The following is a 10636-nucleotide window of genomic DNA, read 5'->3' on the forward strand; positions in this document are numbered from 1 at the left end:
GTCTTCAGCTCAGTTGATCTGAAAGTTGATCTAGTTTTCTGGTTTAACGATGGAAACCAGCACCAGTGTCAGCTTGATGATCATGTATGAGGACGAGTCGGTGGATGTTCGTTACGCAAACGGAGCGCAGTTACAGCTGTCACCGTGTGGCTGCGAGTTCATGCTGGTCAAACCCACGGAGCCCTCCGGACATCCTGTGCTGCCCCCCGAGAGAGTCCGACAGAGGACCAGATTCACCATCAGCTCTTATAAGGTGAAAACATCATCTACCAGCTTTTCTTCGGCGTTTGTTTGTGCCCGCTGTGTATTTTAAGAGGCTCAGATTGGGCCTGCAGTCTGATGTTTGCTGGGATAAGTGCACACGGTTTGGTTTTCTTCTGCATTGCGAATAAAACCTCTTGATTCAAAAGGATGATGCCATTTTACAGGAGATCATGGTGGCTGCTTTGGCATTTAGGAATGAATATGCTAATCGACCATATCTGCCGGAGGAGCTCATCCCCGCTCACCACAAGAAGGTACTAAGTGCATTCATGTAATGTATTGAAGTAATAATACTTTGTTACAGTTTTCAAGTATTTTTTTGGGCAGTATCTGTACTTTACGTTTTTATATTTTAGTCAACTTTCCTTTTTACTCCACTACATTGCCCAAATAAAATGTGTACTTTTCCCCTAAACACCTTAGTTAGTTACTACAAAATAGGGACGGAAGGGAGGAAGGAAAGAGATGACAGGAGGATGATTGAAGGAATTTGAGGGAAGAAAAACTGTATTTTGTTCTTTAATTCCTTTAATTAAAAAAAAAAAACAAACATTGTTTTTCTTCTAGTATAATACAGGCTCCATTTTGAAGGTGGTATATAAACTTTATAATTCTCAAAAATTATGACCTGCTTTTATTTGTAATTTTACTTTCAGTACTTAAGGACATTTAATGTCATCAAATTACTTTTGATTCTTAAGTACAGTAAATATTAGATACGTTGAGACTTTTACTCAAGTATGTCTTTCAGGTGCTTTATCCACCATCTGACCAAGAACTATTTCCTAACCTGCTGTTAGTCCCTAAAATTATATTTACCCAGTGACATTTGTATTTTTTGCATTTCCTCCTGCAGCCTTTTGTCAGCATCGACTCAGACGTTCAGTGGCCTGATTGGTCTTCATGTGATGCTAGGCTTGGAACTGGAGGCGAGACCATTATAAGGTCGGAGGAGGGAAGAGCGGAGTTGATGCTGTCGCCCTCAGGTGAACAGTTCACCGTGGAGTTCACATGCAGCCTCAGTCAAACCCAAAATCAGCGCCGAAGCATGCAGGCTGTCAGCAGAGACTCTGAAAGTCAGCAGCAGCAGCAAGTTATGATCTGTCAGACCACCAACAATGAGACCAAGGAGTTTCAGGGTAGAGGAAGCAGAAGGACTGAGTCGACCAGAGCGAGGTCTTGTTCTCCTCGACTTATCAGCACTACTCAGCCAAAGGTAATGCTTAGTATTATTTATCTTATTATATAACAGCTTTGATTAAATATCTTACCTCCCTTCGCAGCCAGAGGAGATGCACCAATCCACCACAGTGGTCCAGCATCACTCCTGCTGTGCCGTTGACCCCATCTGGTGTTACCCTCTCTCCTTGGCTCACCACCTCTGGACGGCTCGTCTCTCTAAACCTGAAGAAATCAGAGCTGAGGGAAACGGCGATCTCACCCAGGAACACAGGAGAGTAAACACAACAGACATCTCCATCACAGAAAGACGGTCTCTTCTTCCTCAGGCGCTGCCTCTCACCTGTCCATCACCTCACTGGCACAGGTTGAATGATCAGCTGACTTGTATTTAAAAAACAACAACAACAAAAAAACAGAAAAGTGGAGCAGTATTTAAAAATTTGATTTAAATTTCCTTTTCTGTGTATTTAAGGTGGAAAGTGAAAGACCCCCTGGCCAAAAAAGAACATCTAGACCAAGATCATCCCACAGAGCTGGTAAAAGTGATGTGGTGTCAAGGAGTCACTCACCGGTAGGTACAGAGGTTTTCAAGGTTAACAAGGACCTTAAAGATCTTTGACATTTTGTGTACGAGGATTTTGAATATAATCCTATAATTTCATATTTTATAAACCCTCTTCCCCTGTCTTTTTCATCCCTTGTTTTATTGTGATCTCATTTGTTATATTGTTATTATATTGCATTTGCACTGTGTTTATTTATATATTTGTTTTTCTTTTTTTTATCAGGAACCTTGTATTGCAATTTTGCACGAAAAGCGCTTTATAAATAAAGTTGAATTGAATTGAATACAAGGGCTGTAGTCACAAACATTATGAGAATATTCCCAAAGAGCTCTTAACTTCTAAAATTAAAAAAAAAAATTCAAACAAGGACTGATTTTGTAATATTCTCAGAGCAACTCTTAGCAAGAAAGAGACAAAAACTTTTACTTTCATGGCGCATTATTTTGTAAGATGTGATTGGTTGTCCTTTTGTGAGCCTACAAAGTGTGGACACCCAGTGGAAATAAAATGAACTGTGTCACAATATGAGACAGTGAAAGCACTGTAATTGTTTGTAGGATCGTTCTGCTGATGGACGGTTGAGACAGTCGGCACTTCTACACTGTTGCATTTCTTTAGCTGCCCAATTTCTTAGTATTCGGATCACTGGGCGTTATGGCGTTTTTGCTTTGGGAAGCAGATGTAAGCACATCTCTAATGACATAGACCAAAAAACGTTATCCTTGCATGATCTAGTGTGTTTAGTGTTTAGACAATATTTCTCCCACCTCAGTTCTTCTGACATTTTCTCCTCTTCTGAGGAATCTCTTAAGCCTCCTCAAGGTCCCCCTCCTGCTCCTGACAGTTTTTCATCTTAGAAGCTCACTTCACCCACAAAATGACCATTTATATATTAAGTAGTAATGCCGTGTTATTTTCAGTTTATGAAGAAAACATTATACCGTAGAGTTCGTAAATGGATGTTTTAATATAGCTCACTGCTGTATTTATGGTCACCAATCAATCAGTCAATCACGTTCAAGATTTTCGGTGGAGGCCTGCAAGAAAAAACAAGTTTTCTTCACAAATTCAAGGTAACACAGCATGACCAATTGACCTACACAATTCATAATAATAATTTTGTGGGTGACGTGTTTCTTTCAGGACTAAGATGCCTTGTGGTTAACTTTCATCTTTACCCAGATCTCGTCGTAATTTCAAGAGGAAATTCTGAGAAAACACCAAGAATTTTTGTAGGATTTAGGAGCAGCTCTTTGTACAAGGAAACTGTGAATGATGCCCCAGGACTCAAAAACAAGCAAAACACTTCTCATTTTGAATTTAAACAGCTTGTTATGCCAAACTGTCATTAAATAAAGGGATACATAGTATATATATATATATATATATATATATATAGTGACATTGTATTTACCTTATGTCTCCTGTGTAGGATACTGAGCGGAGTGGTCTCAGTGATAGAGGTTTCCCCAGGAGATGGATCAGTCATTCGGTCTAACGGTGTCCTTAACACCTATTTTACCCATCATAAACCTGACCTGCTGTCAGGGCAGGTAATTTTCTCTCATTGTCTCTCTTCATAAAACTGCCATGAAGACTGTTATCATACTGTCATACTGTCATACTGTTTGTTGTTGTTGCTGTTGGGTTTTTTGGGGGGATTTTTGATTCTGTTCATCTAACAGGTTAAAGAGGTAAAGTACCATCTGAACAGCCTTCCACCTGATGTCCCTGGACAGCTGTACTCTGTGCGCTCTGTTGTGAGTCGAGCAAGTAGGTGAGCCATGGTTGCATCACAGTCTGATGAATTTGACAACTTTATTGCATCAGTCCCTGTCTTGACCATCACATTGCTGTGTGACAGGATCCTCACTTGCTACAATGAGACCAAGCAATCACTGAAACTCCCTGCTGCACCCAGCTGCTTGCAAGAGGTTAAAAAAGTAGCCATAGCTGATGATATCTGCAATGTTCACTCAGTATTTGTGCAGCTAAATTTATTATAATTTTGTTTCCAGGCGAAAGATTTTTCTGAATCAGTGAGGAATGAAGAAAATCTGTTTAATCTTTTGTCTGTTGGTGAGTGCGTTCATGTCACGCAGACAACAGAAAGTCGGTGAGTTCAGTTTTTTTTTAATCACTTCTTTGGGGTTTTATTAATAAATGTAATATTTGTATGTAATGCTATATAACTCCATTCCATTTAGGTCAGATCTTGTTGCTGTAGAGCTGGAGAAGATAAAAAGATTCAACTGTATCCTTTGCAATAAGTGGCTGTGGATGTCAGTACATTGAATATTGCACATTATATTCTCATGTCAGCAGTTACGCGTACCTGTCAGTGTACATAGATAATGCTCAGGAAGTTTGTGCATGCTCTTTAACGTCCTGTGGCCAGTTCTTCTGGAGAACAGCCACCTGCTAAGAAGTGAAAGAGGATGTGCAAAACTGGAAGGTAGCCCTGCAGAAGAGTCAAAGAGTCAGACTCAAAAACCAATGAATGAGGACTGCATCGCCGAGGCTCTTCAGAAAACATCCAAAGCCATACAGGACATCGACGCTCTCGTATCTGCAGCCACACTGACTTAAAAACATCCTGCTTCAAAGAAACATTTATGAAGAAGAAGAAACCCCAATGTATGAGTGTGGCACCTTAAACATGTAAAGCTGTATATGTGTAGAGACTGAAATAAAGATGTTTCTCTGTCGATACAGGCACATGCCTTTTTGTTATATTTGTATTTACTACTATTTGTTGAAGGTTGTATTTAACCACCAACACACGCTGGCATGACTCTAACTATATTTGTACAGAAAGTGATTTCCATGTTGCTAATTTATCACCACACAGTCCCTTCCTGTTATTGCTCAGAGATAAGCTCTTTCAGTGTTGCAAAATGGCTTCAACGCCTTGATGTTTCCTCACTACACCCATGACTTTGTTATACTATACATAGTGTGACTGTTTGTAAAAGGGTCAGTATGACATACAATATGAAATTTTTGGGGGTTGTGAAATAATGTAGGTTGCTACTCAAACAAGCTTGGGTAACCACAGCCTCACAGGTGCAATATATTTATTAGGGCAGTGTTGTAAGCCCAAAATGGGCCAGAATTTTGTCATTTCTCAAAAACATGTTTAATAAGTGAATACAATTGTCAATTTGTGTTTTTCATTTCTCAAACTCAAGAACTGTATCTATACCATTGTGCTTATGCTTAAATTCCTCCTCTGGCAATAGAATCTAGTATCAAAAAATGTAAGGCATCCATCGTGGTCCTTTAGCAATTTATATTGTAACCAAGGGACACATTTTAGTGAGGTAGTATATTATTTTCTATTAAATTACTTTTACTCACTTTATTTGAATTTTTACATTTCTGTTTCATCTCAATGGTTGTTTTTTCATGATTAATGTTAAAACATTTGTTTATTTTAAAGATGCCTGCATGAACACATTCTGCCAAAACTGCAAAAAAAAAAAAAAATGTCTTAATAAACAAATCATTCATTTTAAAATTCTAATCAACTGGTGGGTCAATTGGTAGGTTTTACAGCCTGACAATCATACTAAGCAGATGGCATCAGCTTCTTCTCACGCAGTTAAGAGTCAAATACTTCCTTTATAGGTGGAGCATTTTTCTGTAGCGATCGGCTGTATCACACAACCTCTGGCCACACAGACTTACAGGGCACCTCATACCAGAATCACACATCAGGTGAGAGGTTACTGTCAATTTATGCTCACATGATATGCTCTTTGTGAAATCCTTATTCATATAGTTCTTGCATCTCTGTGCCTCCTGAAACTGTAACTCTTCACTCTCTTTGTGTGAAGGACAGTCATACATCTGGCAACTAATGGATCAAATCGTAAGTAGTGGCTCTGTGCCAGTTTCTTCCTTTGAATCAGCACTTCAACAAAAGCAGGCCGCTGGATCGTCTGTTCGAGCAAAAATAGCCGCCATTGAGGGGAATCTATCAGGTGCTGCCAACACAAGCAACATGCTGAAGCTTGACTTTGAGAGAAGATTTACAGCTACACAGAATCTGAAGCCTTCATCACTGACAGTGCAATCACTTAAACCTGCTGAAACACAGATTAACACCGACACCTCTGGATCTTCTACTCCCTCTCATCAGAAAATCATGAAATATGTCTCTCTTACTCCCACGGATGCGGAACAGATTTATTATAATAGACTGGAGTCTAGCAAAATGCTGAAACCAGAAACTCGGCAACGACATGAGCCATCCTTTCCCAAAGTGTACCACGGCACCAAACTATCTGTAGGAAAACAAAACAATTCTACCAAAGGGCAAAGTTTCACAGGCAGAAATGGCTGGGTGGAAAACATCACCAGCACAAAACCTCTCAAACCTGCAAAAATGCAGAAACCTAACTACATAAGAGCAACAGCTGGAGCCAAAAACAAACTCCAAAGAGAGAGCAAGGACCCCTGCATCAGTTTGAATAGGCTTCCTGATATTCTCGGAAACCCTCCTTCGAAACCTAAAAGGCCTCCAAGTGTTGACATTGAGAAATTCGGAAGGAATCTCAAAGATCGGAATTATGGTGAGAAACTATTTTAAATGCTGCATCATTCTTACATTTGATTATTTCTGTTTCAGATAATGTGTAAACTAGAAATACCACCATGTGGTTGTATGCCTCTGTGCACCAGTCAAGTTGCACTTACAGTTTACGTCTATGTCTGTGAAAACATGGGTACATCACACAAATTCTCAAAAATTCACAAAAGCTCTTTAAAATCAGCAAAGATTTGTGTCACCAGTTCAGTATCAGAGATGTCTCTCCTACTGTTCCTGAGTTATAACACTGACTAGTGGCTAAATGTTTTTGATGATTATGATGTCACAGTGAAGATGATCTTTGACCTTTTGGATATAAAGTGTGATCACTTCATCGTTATACATCATTATATCTTATTGAACCTTTGTGTGAAATGTTGTGATAATTAGTGCATGAATTTTTGAGTTAGAGTCAAATGCATGTTTTGTGGGGTCAAAGTGACCTTGACCTTTGACCTTCGACCACCAAATTCTAATCAGTTTATTCTTGAGTCCAAGTGGACAATTTGAGGAAACTCCCTCAAGTCCTTCTTCAGATATGGCGTTCAAGAGAATGAGACAGACACAGTGACTTAGACCTTTGACCACCACATTGTAATCAGTTTAATTTTAAAACTAAGTAAATGTTTGTGTCAAATTTTTTAAAAATCCCTCAAGGTGTTTTTGAGATATTGTGTTCCCAAGAATTGAATGGACAACCTGAAAACATTGTCTTCAATGTATCTTTTATGTATCTGCACCTTGTTGGTCTAGGTACATTAAATTGTCATAGCAGAGTGTTCAGTAAAAGAGTATTAATTAAGATTTTTTCGTAACAGGACGGGGGATGAAGACGCCACCTTCTGATGCTGCTCCGCCTCAGCGTCCACGTCCATGTCCATCATACGACCGTGCAGCCGTTTTGTAAGTGTAGCTGCTGTATTGTAGCAAATTATTAGTGTTAACATTTGGTTTTGATCGTCATCAAACTGTGGATTCAGGCTTCACAGTTGCAGCACTTTGCCTGCTGCTTCTCACAGGAAACTGTTTGTCAGATCCTCACTGATCTCGACAAAACCCTTTAAGAAATGTCATTATGCACAGTTACAAAGATAAAGTCTATTCCAGTCTGTCGTTAAAATGTTTGAACTGATATAATCTCTTTCTGACCATAATCAAGGAGTCAGCAGTTAGACGAGGATCAGAGCTATGATAATGTTGGCATGAGGAACCCTCCACCGCTCCCCATTCAAGGTCACAGCTGCTTTCATATTTCAAGTTTACCAGATAAATCCACCATTATTTTAATCAGTCAGATGGTCAGTGTCTAAAATTTCTTATTCCACACATGCAAATAAAATCAATTGAGGGACAGGATTGCTGAATTACTTGTTGCTTTGTCTTTGCAGTACACCCCTCAAAGAGGACAGAGGTAATCCATTCATCCTGCCAACGCTAGTGTGCTGTTAAAACTAATGGTGGCTGGTGCAGTGAAGAGATAGCATTCAATGGAGTTGAGCTAAATACTCATATGTAGCGAGTATACGGTACAGATAACATAGTTTTTACAGATACAATAATTTTTCCAAGTAAAACGTGTTAATATCTGTACTCCTGATGAAGAATGATCCTCATTTGGGTAACTGTGTTCAATCTCTTACTCTTGAGATCTAAAATGTTTTGAAGCTCAATCCTAAGGTTCCTCTGTAACTAGACTTCTAATAAGTGATTAAATTTAGCAACTTCTGATCAAACCATATCAATTTCAGGCTTAAAATAATAACTTCTGGTTGGACCTCACCCATGTGCAGTTTAATTCCCAGCCAATTCTATGGTTTCAACTCTGCCCATCCCAAGTAAAGATACAGATATAGTTGATTTATTTTATTGAACAGATACAGATAGTCATCCTTAGTATTTATGACTGTTGTTGTTGGAGTTGTTTTTTATCCATTTGACTTTTTTGGCTCTACAGGCAGATTTGAGTGAAGACATCTATGAAGAACCTGATGATAAATGGTAAGAATCAGACAGCAGTATGACTAATATTGTATTGTCTACATATATATATATATATATATATATATATATATATATATATATATAGTTTTTTTTTTTTTTTCTTTTAATCTTGCCATAGGATGGAACAAGCAGGGAAATCTAAAACACACACCAAGAAAGAAAAAGTGAAAAAGAGGATGCAAACCAAGGCAAAGTCACACAGGAGAAACAGGCAGTGAGTGATTTGTGTAAATGTGTGTAATATATAAAGGTTATACTTATAACGTTGTTATGATGCAGTGATAATTATGATGATCAGGAGCCGAAAGGAACCATCAGCCTGCAGGAAATGCAAGGCCAAGGCATAAATGCAAATAAAGAGAAGAAAAAGAATTTCAAGGTAGAGTCATTTTATCTTAATGTACCAACACATTTAGAAACACTTCCACTGTGAAATCGCTTATTTTATGCATTGTGCAGAGCAAACCACAAACATATTATTAACTGAGATCAGCTAACTAACTGACATCTCCATATCCTCAACTAGATTAAAGGACCTATTCATGCAATGAAGAAGGGAAAGGCACTCTTTGATTTTAAAGGAGGAAAATCAGACTTGTCTCTGAATCAAGGTGAGCTGATTAACCCAGAGGGACAACTGCGCTCACTAACAACAACAACAACAACAACAACACATGTAGAAGAGACAGAAGAAGAGAGGGTGACTGGGATAAACTAGCATAACTCCCAAGCACTGATCTATGCTAATATTCTTTCAGATGTCTACAGGAACACTGAGTCTGTCCTACAGGCCGTGATGATTTAAAAAAGGAGGAGACAGGACCTTTGATTAACCAGACTGAAGCAGACATTTATGATGACATTGGAGCACCAGATGGAGCTAACAGGTATGTGCCTCTAAAATAGACAGAAATCAGGAACACATATTATGTCTTACTTATTTTATGGTTCATCTCCTTTTTAGTGGGCTTGGCACACAAAATTGTAAGCTGTTTTAATTGTTTTTGAGCAATTTTTTTAGTGTGACATTATTATAATAGTGTCTACAGTCCCTATTTCTTTTCTTGTCTCTGAAACAGTTGGGAAGGATGATGTTTATGTTTACATGGATAATCCAAAAACAAGGTTGTATTCTTTCTATATTTGTTCTGAATGAATCAGTCAAATTTGATCATTCATTACTGTAGAAATGGCAGTGGATGCATATAAAATATATGCTATCAGTATGGGAGACATAATGGGTCAGTATTTAAATATCTATCTATCTATGTATGTATGTATCTATCTATCTATCTTTTTTTTTAAATCACTATGTGTCGAGTAACCAGTAAGTATAGCTGTCATATAAAATGTTTTGGAATAAAAAGAAGAATACAGCTCCCTCAAAATTATACTCAAACACAGTCACTATTTTCCAACACTGGTCTATTTTTTGAGTTACCAAAACACACCTTCTCCGAGATCATCATAACAAACTTCCTCAAAATATATACAGTATATATATAAATATATATAATATACAACCTTCAGATCTGCTTTTCCTGACCATCAACTTTATTTAAAAAAAATATATACAGTATATATATAAATATATATAATATACAACCTTCAGATCTGCTTTTACCACACTACACTGCATCTCTATAATGCTTTTTCTCTTTTCCCCAGGGTTTGTCCTCTGCCACAAGCAACCGCAGATGGAGGTAAATATGTCAACTTTTCTCCCAATGTTTTTGACATTTTGGAGATCAACATTATGCAGCCTCCTAAACATGAACTGTCTTTGTGCCCACAGGTGATGTTTATGTTGATGTTGTTTATGAGGATGATGACTATGAGGAAGTTTGTTATGATGATCTCGGAGAAGGTGTGTTTTGGTAACTCAAAAAATAGACCAGTGTTGGAAAATAGTGACTGTGTTTGAGTATAATTTTGAGGGAGCTGTATTCTTCTTTTTATTCCAAAACATTTTATATGACAGCTATACTTACTGGTTACTCGACACATAGTGATTTAAAAAAAAAACACA

General features: G+C 38.1%; 2 protein-coding genes across 2 annotated transcripts; both read left to right on the forward strand.

Moving 5' to 3' along the window:
* The first annotated feature begins 2 nt into the window (after window positions 1-2).
* c6h5orf34 (chromosome 6 C5orf34 homolog) lies at window positions 3-5116 on the forward strand. Its single transcript, XM_042488650.1, has 11 exons — window positions 3-253; window positions 429-518; window positions 1121-1480; window positions 1548-1810; window positions 1919-2017; window positions 3445-3565; window positions 3698-3789; window positions 3877-3946; window positions 4031-4128; window positions 4220-4266; window positions 4411-5116. Exons 1-11 carry the CDS (start codon window positions 50-52, stop codon window positions 4599-4601), a joined length of 1635 nt encoding a protein of 544 aa, XP_042344584.1. The 5' UTR covers window positions 3-49; the 3' UTR covers window positions 4602-5116.
* A 556-nt stretch (window positions 5117-5672) lies between these two features.
* LOC121943909 lies at window positions 5673-9191 on the forward strand. Its single transcript, XM_042487509.1, has 9 exons — window positions 5673-5732; window positions 5852-6589; window positions 7425-7509; window positions 7766-7839; window positions 7995-8017; window positions 8561-8604; window positions 8726-8821; window positions 8906-8986; window positions 9134-9191. Exons 2-8 carry the CDS (start codon window positions 5875-5877, stop codon window positions 8952-8954), a joined length of 1086 nt encoding a protein of 361 aa, XP_042343443.1. The 5' UTR covers window positions 5673-5732; window positions 5852-5874; the 3' UTR covers window positions 8955-8986; window positions 9134-9191.
* Window positions 9192-10636: the final 1445 nt, after the last annotated feature.

Source organism: Plectropomus leopardus, chromosome 6, assembly GCF_008729295.1.
Source record: "Plectropomus leopardus isolate mb chromosome 6, YSFRI_Pleo_2.0, whole genome shotgun sequence".
Classification (NCBI taxonomy): Eukaryota; Metazoa; Chordata; class Actinopteri; order Perciformes; family Serranidae; genus Plectropomus; species Plectropomus leopardus.

Excerpts from the sequence above, each read along its gene's own strand:
- c6h5orf34 (XM_042488650.1), top strand. The coding sequence starts at position 50 with ATGGAAACCAGCACCAGTGTCAGCTTGATGATCATGTATGAGGACGAG. Across the intron at positions 1,811-1,918 it reads CCATCACCTCACTGGCACAG|GTGGAAAGTGAAAGACCCCC; the intron begins GTTGAATGATCA and ends TGTGTATTTAAG. Across the intron at positions 2,018-3,444 it reads TGTCAAGGAGTCACTCACCG|GATACTGAGCGGAGTGGTCT; the intron begins GTAGGTACAGAG and ends TCTCCTGTGTAG.
- LOC121943909 (XM_042487509.1), top strand. The coding sequence starts at position 5,875 with ATGGATCAAATCGTAAGTAGTGGCTCTGTGCCAGTTTCTTCCTTTGAA. Across the intron at positions 7,840-7,994 it reads TCCACCGCTCCCCATTCAAG|TACACCCCTCAAAGAGGACA; the intron begins GTCACAGCTGCT and ends TTGTCTTTGCAG. Across the intron at positions 8,822-8,905 it reads TCACACAGGAGAAACAGGCA|GAGCCGAAAGGAACCATCAG; the intron begins GTGAGTGATTTG and ends TATGATGATCAG.